This window comes from Sander lucioperca, chromosome 11 (assembly GCF_008315115.2).
Source record: "Sander lucioperca isolate FBNREF2018 chromosome 11, SLUC_FBN_1.2, whole genome shotgun sequence".
In the NCBI taxonomy this organism is placed as follows: domain Eukaryota; kingdom Metazoa; phylum Chordata; class Actinopteri; order Perciformes; family Percidae; genus Sander; species Sander lucioperca.
In genome coordinates, this window is record NC_050183.1 from 8,017,068 (window position 1) to 8,029,492 (window position 12,425).

The 12,425-nt window shown below is 41.2% G+C and overlaps 1 protein-coding gene across 2 annotated transcripts in view; it reads left to right on the plus strand.

Moving 5' to 3' along the window:
• The first annotated feature begins 319 nt into the window (after positions 1-319).
• Positions 320-12,425, plus strand: part of si:ch1073-396h14.1 (disintegrin and metalloproteinase domain-containing protein 10) — a 59,579-nt gene continuing 47,473 nt past the window's right edge. For both annotated transcript variants that reach the window (XR_004106240.2, XM_031307051.2), the window contains exons 1-6: positions 320-523; positions 1,974-2,121; positions 2,349-2,467; positions 2,832-2,987; positions 10,438-10,523; positions 11,630-11,752. Coding sequence is in view for 1 of the 2 variants with exons in the window: in XM_031307051.2 (XP_031162911.1) it covers positions 463-523; positions 1,974-2,121; positions 2,349-2,467; positions 2,832-2,987; positions 10,438-10,523; positions 11,630-11,752 (693 nt within the window). In the remaining variant the exon portion in view is untranslated. The remainder of the gene's footprint in view (positions 524-1,973; positions 2,122-2,348; positions 2,468-2,831; positions 2,988-10,437; positions 10,524-11,629; positions 11,753-12,425) is intronic.

Here is a 12,425-nt window from a genome sequence, read left to right on the forward strand (position 1 = left end):
ATATCCTGTTTGCTTTCTTGCCCAACACAACTACTGTATTGAACTGTTAGCCACTGAGCAACTTCTGAGGGTTTGTTCCTTCAGATGTATTACTATATTTAAAGTTACAGATGCTTAAGGTTACAGGTACTTGTACAGCAAATGTTCATGTTACTTTTTATCTTTACGACACCACTCTTACTATTTCAGTAAGTAATCCTCCTACAAGTGTTTTTCAAATCCCTCCTTTAACTGTGCAGATAACTAATAGCATGCTAGCAAACAAGTCTGAATATGCCTGTCAGTCTTCCACTCTTCTCTAGCTTCCCAACTAGTCACATTCCAGGGAAGAGCACAGGTACGAGGCTGGTGAAGACTTCTCAAAGTCAGAAGGGATGATTAAGAGAGACAGATGTGAGCGAAGGAAGAGAAAGAAAAAACGGTGAAAGGAAAAGAAAAGAAAAACACACCCATGAGGAGACCATGGGGGTTCAACACTATTGTCTGCTAATGTTGCTGGTCGACTGCCGGGACCGGGTTACAGGTAGTGTGGTGGTAGAGTGTGAAGTAGTGTGTGTGTGTGTGTGTGTGTGTGTGTGTGTGTGTGTGTGTGAGAGTGTGTGTGTGTGTGTGTGTGTGTGTGTGTGTGTATTTCCTCACCTGCCCTCTGAATAAGTATGTGGGGTTGTTTGAGGTTGTTTAGCTTAGTTAGGTTATGTGTATGTGAGTCTCAGTGCATGTGGATGTGTTAGTATATGCAGTTTTCAGCTGCTGTGGTGGACTGGCCTCTTCTGGGCTCAGACCTATGGCTCAGACATGTCTCAACCTGTCCTCTCAGGAATGCTGCATTGAGCCATCCTGCAAAACTTGCCAGTGACGTAAACATAATTTTTGGCTTACTAAATTGTGAATAATACGGTACACACATTTATTAAGGGTTTAGGTAAGTGGGATTTACTGTAATCTGTAGGCTGGTCTGGGAGGACGTACTGAAGACCGGGGGGAGGGAGACTCAGTGTGGGAGTTACGTCTTATGCGGTTTTCCCAGCCCCAGACAATACCTAGAATGAGACGTGGGAGAGGAATGCACCCGATGGAATATGAAGGGAGGCATGAGCAGAAGGGGGGGACAAGGGTAGGGGGTGGGGATAAGGTAGGAAGGAGAATGGATAAAGGGAAGGTAGAGGGAGACTAAGTTAAGATACGATCAACTTTATTGATCCCACATCAGGGAAATTCACTTGTTGGAGCAGCTCAAGAGTCAATAAAGCAAAATAAAAAATAAACCAAGATTTAAAACATTAGACAAAAATACAAATAAAATAGCTTCATACACTATATACACCATTCACTTATTATTATAGGCAAATATATTTTGTGATAAAAAAGGATTTTCTGAATAACAACATTCAGTGCCAATAGTATGTTGTGTTAACATACACAAAGCACATTAAAAACAATCCTGTAAAAGTCAAAAAGGTGGTTCTGTCTCACAAATAATCTGTCTTGACATTTTTTTGGATGTGATTTTTCTAATTTTACTCATAGTACACCTTGTCGAGGAAAAAATAAAAATAAATAGGTGAAAGAATAAATAAATAAGTGAACAACAATAACATGTAGTAACTATCTTACAGTAACAACATGTCTTGATTTATTATTGTCCTCAATCTTTCCCAAATCTGTGGTTTTAGCTGACCTAATGCTAAATAATTACAAGCATCTTCAGAGAGGAGTATTTATGTTTTAGTTTATTGTTCAATGTAAAATGGAGAGTGTCGATTAAGATAAATATCTCTTGCAATAGCAGGCAAGAAGCTTGTAAGTATAACAACATGTCATCTGCATAAAGGCTGATTTTATGTTGTGAGGTGCTGCAGCAATTGGTTCACTGAAGATGAAAAACATGGAAGGTGGAAGTGGGCATCCTTGTCTGGTTTCCCTTTGAGGTGTGAAGCTCTGTGAAGTGACTAGAATGTTATCCGTTTTGCCAGGTGCTGTGAGTGGCATCAGTCCATATATAAAACATTATGAGGGCTTGTCGTATGACAGGGAGGATCTTCACAGGAAGCACCTGAGAGCCAAGAGAGCCACACATCTTCAGGAGCACACACTGCAGCTGGACTTTACTGCTTTCCACAGGTAACGTCACATTTCTCTAACTGTGGCAACTGTTTCAAAAGCCCTCTTGAAAACACAGTCTGGCTTTTTTTTCTTCTGTTAGATTTATTTATTCACGTTCTAAACCCATAACACGTGTCAACAATTAATTGTCCATATTTTCTTGCTGGTCATAGATCTACATACCTTTCACTACACTACAAAGCGTTGACCACATCTGTGAGCTGTTTGTGTTTTTGTTCCTGCAGAACTTTCCGTCTCCGTTTAAAACGCAATGCAGCAGCATTTTCCGAAAATTTCATGGTGGTCAGTGAAAATGGTTCCACATTGGCTGACCTCTCCCACATATATTCTGGAACACTAGAGGGTGGGTATGACTGTGATATCTGGTCCACTAGAGCTGGGAACATTTACTGTGATTCAAGTCTAAGTGAATTTACTGGGCATCAAAGCTTTTAATCACCTAACATCAACAGTCATAGTCTTGGATAAAACATCTGGATGCAAATCTGTTTGAGGCAAATCTTCCCTGGTTTTTGAAATTTGAGAACAAAGTAAAATATATTGAACTGTGCAGATCGAAAAGTCAATTAGTTGCTTTCTCACTATTGCCCCATCTTTCCTCTTGTATCTGCTGCCTCTAATCTTGAAGTTTCTCTCAGTATCTTATCTATTTATTCTGTCTATCTCTCTGACCCTGGCATGTTATCTCTCCTGACCTGGTCTTGCAGGTGAACATGGTTCAGCCTGCCATGGCTCGGTGTTACAGGGTCAGTTCGAGGGAACCATCCATACAGACAACGGGACCTATCACACAGAGCCAATACATAGATACACCAGCAGCCAAACAGATCAACACTCTATAATCTACCACGAGGATGACATGGGTAAGACTACCTCCTGTTTTCCACTTTACGAATACATTTCTCAGAAAATGTTGTCTCAGCACATATTTTCTAACTGCCCCCAGCAGTGTCCAGGATGAAAAACTCTGAAGCTTGTGCATTTGCAGACTGAAATTGTCCAAACGACAACCCATTACCTCAGCTGTTTTTCTTGGCTATTTGGTGATTATGGCAAGAGCAGAACAATAAAATTCCTTTCTACAGTAGATCTTCTCAAACAGTTTGATTCATGGCCCCCCTAGTAGTCTTACAACTACAGCCTGTTACTAATCCCCATTTCGCTGTTCTCATACAGTCTCTGTACAGTATCTGTAGCTTCAAGCTCTATTACAAACTAAGGTTACTAGGGGTCAATGAACTATCTGCATGCTTAACTCGTATAAAGAGTGGAGTTATACTGTAACAGCAGAACCTATTTAGCAACTTCCTGGGCACATGCCAAAGAAAAGATAAAGCAAAGATGGTGTGACTTTTGAAGGAGGGGGAGGAGAGATGGGGGATAAAGTAACAAGGAAGGTATGAAGGTAAAAGAAGAGGAGGAAGGGGTACAGTACAACGGCAGGAGAAGGAAAAGTGTTTCTAAAGGGAATGGGGAGATGAAAAAGAGGAGCAGGTAGAGGATCTTCCAGGGATTAAAGTTGTTGAAAACATACTCTTAGTTGCCATACAATTGTGTCATCTTATGGTTTGGCCATATGGCAGTCATCAGTGAAATCTGTAAAAATGTTGTGAGCATGTGTATTTCTATCTGGGTGGGTTTCTCTGGCTGTGTGTGCACATTTGCATTGGAATAGGATTATTTCCAAGAAAGCATTTTCCTGGAAACATAGTAGATCGTGCCAAATCACACCCATGTTTTTGTTCTTAAGTCTACACAGACTCCGTGGCTGCCTTCCTCCCTACACCTCCTGCAATTTCTTCAACATCTTTCATGACTGTAGCAACTTTTACATGAGATAACATTGCAGCTGACAACATCCCATTCTTCATTCACAGGCCTGCATATCTGCAGGAAACTGTGAAAGATTTGGCAATTGATATTTCAATAAACAATCAATGCTTTCCTACAAGAGGTAAATTAGGACACACAAGGCTGACATAATGTGTCTGCTCCTGTGTGTATTTCCACTTCCTGTGGGTTGTCGTCTGGGTGCAACAAAGGTTGTGTAAGGAGCTTTTTATCCTCTGGGATGTAGGTAATGTAATGTAATGACATCAGGATACAGGGCAATTAAGGGCACCATTCTACATATAAACAGGACACATTAATAGTATGAAGAACCACATCACGATTTCATACATTTTTAAGGGGTAGAGATGCCATGAGTAGTACAGGAATACCCCCTGATGGAGTCTAGACACCGCGACTGTCGTACTGAGGGGGGGGAGTTGTGTGTGATCCCTTTCCATTTCCTTACTTAGAACTTTCATTAAGATTCAACACATACAAATCTGTCAAATCTTCAGTTTAAGAATCGTGTAAATACATTTTTTTCTTCATGGTATTTATTTCCAAACTATTTTATACGAGCATGGATCACTTGAGAAATATCTCTATGGAAAACTGGCTGAACATTTTGTGTTGTAGCAATGACTTGAGGTTATCAGTCTTTTGCATTTCAATCAGGAGAGACAAGTGAATGAAGTAAAGATGAATCTTTATTATACTGATGATGTGATAATTGAGTCTTGGCAGAAAGTCTTTGATGTTTAGAAAGGGAGATTTTTTAATGAGGGGCATCTGCCCCGAGCAGCAGAAATATAAATCCCCCAGACACTGACCCCCAGAGTTAAACACTGGTGGTGGTGGCTGATGATTCTGATGCAGCTGAATAATCTGCAAAGACTGGTGGTGATGGAGAGGTGGAGGTGCGTTTTGCCATTTGTGACAATTTGCACTGAAACGATAGCTGACAGCAACAAAGAGGAGAAGAAATGTAACTAGCGTAACAGCCGTGAATGCACCGATTGCATAACAGCAGCATGAACTAAAGGCAAAGCGAGAATCGTATTTAAAAAGAGGAAGTAGCAGGATGATAGGCTAACAATGTAAGTGTGTCGCTACTGAATAGATGGGATCAGCTAATGAGAACAGCTGATAACATAATTGACAGCCTCCGACAGGACAGCAAGGAATGATGAGTGAGCATGTGTGTAAGGATTGAATGCAGATGCATGAGAAAAAAATACAGGCCTAAGCATGCAAAAGTATAGTCTTCCTGACTCAACTTATGCTATAGCTTCATTAGTGCTATCTGTTACAGTTGCAAGAAAGTGTGCCTGTTCTCTAAAAGATAGCCATACAGTATCATCAGCTCTACAGAGGTTTCATTGCTTGCTTAAATAGGAAGGATGCTCGTTGATATGGGATATCTGGACAACATGAGGCATAAAATCTGGACAAAGTACAAAATCTCCCACCAACCGTGTGAATCACGTGTTTTGTACACTAGGGCCTTGTGGTTGAATAGATCTGAGGAGTGGTGTGCACAGACTTTCTCATAGGCAGGGGAAAAGCTTCTATGACACACAGAGTGTTATGTTATATTTAGGTTTAGGGTTATTTTTCACTTGAGCTAGCCAATGGGGCACTTGAGGGCACTTGGCCTGACCAAAGGGGTCATTCATGGGGCACTTGGTCAGTGATTTTAGGGCAAAAATGTCCTTCTGCAGTACAGACATCATGGTTTAAAAAGGGGCCTTTTAACATTCAATGTTTTTTGTTAGCTGCTTCCAACAAATCAAATTCGCTAACCACAATGCAAGAATACATATGTAATTTTGTGTTGGTGTGTTGCTCAAACATACTTTCACTGATATACCGTACACTTAAAGCTGGAATGAGATTCAAGTGGCTCTGGCTCAAAGGGGAACTTCAGTATTTTTCAACCTCCTCTGATTGTTATTATTAGTGTCTGACACCTTTATGGAAAGGACTCTACAGAGAAATAAGACGTTTTACTTTACCTTTCGCTTAATCTTGTCTGTGTCTAACCTAAGTCGCGGAGAAGTCTCGTTTTGAAGTGTTGTGAGACGTGACTTGTTGCCATAAGAGAGTGGAGTGAGAGCTAGAGAGAGGAGTGTAAGGAAGAGTTTGTTGTGTTGGATCACAGAAAGCGTAGCGAGGATTTTGAAAATGTGGATGAGTCAAGTCACCACCCCAAGGTTTCAGAACAAGACTTATGATAGTTTGGCAGTTTATAATTATTATGGAGCATAATTCTTTGCTTTTGAATTGGCAAAAACTAATAACAATCTTTTGCAACTTAGGCAACAATGAGACACAGAAACAAACCGAGAGAGAGAGAGAGAGAGAGAGAGAGAGAGAGAGAGAGAGAGAGAGAGAGAGAGAGAGAGAGAGAGAGAACATGGGCAAGTAGAAAGGTCTGGAAAAAAAATTCCATCATTGGGTTGACGCCTAGCATTTAGGCCTCCACATCCACCTCCACATCCACTCATGCCATGTATAGAACTAAATACTGGTTTGTGATTGGCTGCAGGACTTTCGTAGGATGGTGTGTTCCAATCACGTGTTGCCTGTCCTTAGGTCCATGTCTGTTTCAGGGAGATGTTGTACTGCTGAATGATTGTTTCACATGCACATACAGTATATGTACACATGCACACACTGTGCATTACCCCCTGTAGTTCTTATGGGTCACCAGTGAACTGGCAAAACATTGCCTGATTCTGTCACTCTCCCATTACTGCATGTGAAAGTGATGTCATGTGCCTCTACTGTAAGTTGTGGAATTCAAAGCCCATTTTTATCCACATGAATGTAGCTGGAATACTTTGTTTTCTGAACATTAGTCTCAGTCTCTACATTATTTGGGTTTGTGCTATATCCCACTTAAATCTATTGTTTCAACTAAATTTTGCAGCAGTGTACTTTGCATTAACTTACATTCTTTCTTCCATATTCATACGCAGATTCCCCACAGTCCCTGACCGTAAACCTAATACACTATGTTGCAATGAAGTCCTTTTGGCTCCTTGCTTTTTTGTGGAGTTCTGTTTTTGCCAGTGCAACAAGATGGGCCAATTTATGCAAATGCCATGCCTCCCCTGACTGCAATTCCATCATTATTGCATCAATCTGAACGAGGCAGCCGTCCCAGAGGTATTGCAAATCACAGAGTGAAATCAAACCAGCAGTTATCACAGCGTTTTCCACAGGCTGCCCCATGGCTCCCACTCAATACCACAGCGATGATTTCTAAATGTGGGTCCTATATTTATAAAGTGTTGCTTGACATGTTGGTCACTCAGGAGCCAATTTCAATTTATTTCTGCACGTATTGTTTTAAATTATTGTGTATAAGAAATGGTTAAAATATAAAGCATAGTTTAAAAGTGAGACCAGAAGCAATACCCCAACAAATTTGAATGACTGGTATCATTAGTTTACTTGTGTCGCTGAAGTGTCGTTCAGTATAGGAACTAATATGAACTTTTGGATCTTAATTCCCAAAGTAAACTGTCATCTTTTCTATGACTGGGGTTATAAAGCAGTAACTGTGACCTTGTGCACCTGTTGAGTAAACAAAAGAAGTCATTGACCAACGATCTTTACTTTGTTTCAAACTTAAGGGCTTCCTTTGTTTACAAAACCTTGAAATGTTAGGAAAGACATCAGGTAATATAACAATAAAACACAAATGCTCTTAATTTGCCAAATATTCCCCACATTTTACCAAAGCCCCAGAAACCCCTCGCTCGGGGCCCTGAAAGAGATAATATCTGTAATTCCTGGGATGTTTTAATCAGTATTTCCTTCCCGGATCAATACTCCTGGTTAAGCACACACACACACACACACACACACACACACACACACACACACACACACACAGCACAAACAAAATGTTTTATCAAAGATCAGACTGTGGCCCTGGTCCACATCACTAGTGTGTTTATTTGTGAGCTTATCTCACACAATGTCCTGTTTGCTCCAAAAAATGAACCCAGTAGTGGGTTGAACCAAATCTTGTGTTTAATCTCTGTTCAATTATTTATTATGATTGGAGAACTGTTTTATTGGGGACCAGGGGCAGATCTAGAAATATATTCATGGGGTGGCAAGAGAGTTGCAGGAGATGTTGAGGGGGTGGCACCTCGTGGCAGAAGTATATACAATCAGTATTTATTTGGAAAGCCCCTGAATGAAGTAGAATGTCTTTCCTTATTGTACTTTACTGGTAAATAAACAAGTTGATAGAGGTAATTTTAGAAGTGTGCTGGAATTTATGAAAAAACCTTACCTAACCCATAGTATAGCTCTTTTTAATTAATATGGAAAAGGACTATTCACAGCTAATCCCAGCTAAATAAGACTGCAGAGATCTTACAGCAGGGCTATTCAACTATATTGTTCAAAGGACAGAAAGCTCAGTGCCCAGAGGCTGAACTTTTACCTAAGCTATTGTCAAAAAAATAAATCATATAATTCCTGATATCAAAATACTGAGTGAAGTTTAGAAAGAATGAAGAAGCAAAGTCTGATGACGTCATCCACATGAATATTAAGTAGCCATGTGGATTTACCGCTCACCACTTACCAACCCTGAGAAGCTGCAGACAGCCTCCCACTTCATGAAAGACCTGGGTCTGGATAGTTTGGACCAGGTGGAGATCATCATGGTCATGGAGGATGAGTTTGGCTTTGAGATCCCCGACGCAAAAGCAGAGGTTGATGACTCCTGAGGACATTGTACAGTACATCGCAGACAAGAAAGATGTTTATGAATAATCTGTTATCTGCTATAGTTCACTACAGAGAGAGGTTGACCCCAGCGGGACCCCGCAGGAAGTACATTTCCCACTTCCTCCCCGTCTGCTCTTCTGTGCATTAGGGCAGCGTCGACGTCAGCTGCCGTGTCTGACTGTATTTAATGAACATGTTCTTTTGGAGCTTAGAGAAAAACTAAATTAAAAGGTTATATCACAATTTTGACCAGTTCACAAGATTTTTTTAAGATTCCTGGCAAACAAAGATAAACAGTTAGACTACCAACCAACCAATAGCTTTCGTTTTAGCTTGTTTTTAAAAACTTTGCTATTTGCAGAATAGCATGTTGATGAGAGCATGCAGACAGAGCAGATTGAAATATCACTTCCTACATGTTTATGCCTGTTGAACAGGTAAGTATTTACAAGTGGGGCCGTTGATAATCCTCTCTGTATCATTCCAAGTTTAGTACATGTGCTGCATGTTAAACACACTATAGGCTGCTATCTCGGTGCTTCCAAAATGCAACGCTTGTAATTGAATTTATGCTTGAAGCTGCATGGCATTATATCTTATTATCTGGTTTACCTTGACGCATGTGGACGTAGTCCAGTGTGACCTAGGTCCTCCCACAAAACCGAAGCTAATCAGCATGTGAATAGAGGGAAAGTATGAAGGGGAGTGGGGGAGGGTGGGTGGAGTTAGTTCAGTCACTTTATTATCCCAAATGGGAAACTTGATATGCAGTCAGGAGTGCAAGATAAAAAAACACATTCAAACAACATACAAATAAACAAGACAACAATACAAAGACATGACTACAAAAATGTTTCCTGTATGTAGACATACAACACAATTGTATACCACAGGAGCAAGCTCTAAAATATTCTACATTAAATGTGCAAATTAAGCTAATTAGTTAGTTATTGCACATTATTGGAACAAAGGAGTTTTTACTCCTATTCCTCTTGAACAGGGGTACTCTAAATCTGCGACCTGAGGGGAGTGTTACGATTTCAGAGTGAAGGGGGTGGTTTGTGCAGTCTAATAATATAGACCTGGCCTTGCGGAGTGCTGGTCGTCTCGTGCTGCATTCACTTGCAATCGGATATTAGAAATTTGCTCGCTTTATTTAGGGTGGAAATTGCCACCCAATGCCACCCCATGTCACCCCATGTCACCCTGGTAGATCCGCCCCTGTAGGGGACACTGTATGATGACATTAAAGTCAGCCATTGCCATTGTTGATTCAGTGACTTAAGGACAAAATTAGTGGTGACAGTGTTTGCTTGTCTGTGTGGGTTTCATCCTGCCTTTTTGTGTGTGTTTGACGGAAACTTTTTGGCTGTGACTTGTTTGCTGTTTTCTTGCAAGTTCATGGACTGTCCACTTGGGCTGACTCTCTCAATGTGCTTTTTTGGGGGTCCTTTATCATTTTTCCCACCAACACCTGCACAAGATATATTTGCCACACACTATCACAACTGACATGACTGCCATCCCCATCTTATCATTTAATTTAAGTGCATTTTTGGTGTCTCTCCCTTTATTTGCCATGGCGCTTCGAAACATTTATGACAAGGAACAGATGACAAAGAGACAAAAAAAGCAGACAGAGTAGTTGTAATACGTACATCAACATCCACATCTATGCTTTTATCCTGTACGTGTATCAAAGTGTCTATGTTTGCTTTTGTACAGTCCTACCATCCATGAGAACTGGCCCTGATGGATTCTGTGGAGCAGAACATCTAAACCTCCTCGCCCAAAGCCTCAGACCTGATGAGGTAGGACAAAAATCCAGACATCAGTCATCAGTCAGTGAATGCTTACACAAAAACACTTAAGTACACTCTGCCTTGCTTTCTTTCTCGGCCCTCACCCTCAAAATGTCCTCCTTTGCAATGCCATTTATAGATAATTAACTCCTAACCCAGAAACATTTATTGACAGTGTGTCTGATTCATCTGTAAATATAACTGACCTTATTCACGAGCACATTGATTTGTTTGGTCACTTTTATTTAGTCTGTTGAGTCACCAAGAGCAACTCACAGGATTTAGGATGCTCTAAAAGCAACAGAAAGGATGTGTAAGATACAGAAAACACAGAAAGCTGAAAGATGAGCTGGTTCTTTACAGGCCTAAACTTCATTTACAGTATAAAGTGGCTGCTACAGATTTAAACCCACCAGAAAACCTTGACATCAGTGAAATTACAAAACTAGGTATGATGGAATAAACATCTGCCAAATCTATTTAGCTAATCTCCCCCTTGGGTACTCTATTTATTGTTAACCTTTGACCAACTGGGTGGTGGTCCCAGTGTTCATTATCAACAATGGATGTCGGGACATTGGTATGGATCCATTTTTAACAACATGCCTGCTGGTGGAGGTCATTTCCACTGTTTGGTCATGAAATGGTCTGAACAGATGTTGTTCCCAGTGGAGCATTCATTTTGTGTTCCTGTGGCTACACATCCCGTTTCCCACTGGGACATGCGGCGTTCCAGTTATAAAGACATCATGTTTTGATATATACACATCAGCAGCACTTCATGAACTTACACCTACAAAGACAAATATTCACTAATTCTTAGGAGAGGTTCAAGTACATGCTAAGGGCGACCATTAGCTGACCCAGTAGAGTGTGCGCCCCATGTAGGCTGAGTCCTTAGCAGCGGCCCAAGTTCGAATCCAACCCATGGCCATTTGCTGCATGTCGCCCCCTCTCTTTCTCCCCTTTCCTGTCTTTAAGCTCTCCTATCAATTAAAGGCTGTACCCCCCTGGTGTTTTAGCAGGATTCAGAACTACCTTCTTCACTGTGTCCCGTTAAAAATCTGTTCAGGTGTAATTCCTACTTTATCATGTCTCTGCAATTTCACCCACAGGAGGCGCCAGTGAGCCGGATGAGGAGAACAGTTGATGAGTCAAAGACCAGCTGCCTGCTCCACCTCCATGCTGACCACCTCTACTACAAGAGGTTCAAGTCTGTTGAGGCTGTTGTGGCTCAGGTGACCGGTTGAAAATCTTTTGTCTTTAAACATCATTTATCTTGTTTCCACTTTGACAAGTCATGATGTTTCATATATGATGCACACTTTCTTAACAGGCTTGTAGACATTCTGTGCGCTATTTCTCTCAACACAAAGAAAAGGCTCAAGCCAGCGTGTAACCCCCTTCAGAGTGAGGCACTGAGATGATGTCGATACCTGAGCATACCAGAGAACACAATGTACTCTGGAGCATTTCCAGTGTAATGGAACATCCAGTGTCAAAACACAACAGGATGTATTCGGCTTCTGAGCGGAGGGTGCTTTGTTTACAAACCTGACCCATGTGTGTGGGTTTGTGAGTGGATCCAAGTGCAGAACACAGACAGGATGCAAAAAAAAGTTTAACAGGTTTATTGTAATGTTATTTTAAAAGGAGATGGGTTAGAAAAGGGGGGTGACTGGAGAGCGTGAAGGTGGCATGGCAGGCAGAGGAAGCAGGGGAGTGATTGTCGGCAGGCAGACTGGTAGACGAGCAGACAGGCAAATAGGAATCTCGGAGCAAAGAGAACAAACAAGCATTTACTTGGTTAACAAGCACACAAGGAAAAAAATACACCTTAAAGATTCTACAGCTTGGCCTGAGGGTAGCTACTACTGTGACTGGAACAACAGTCTGGCGCAGAGTGGGAGA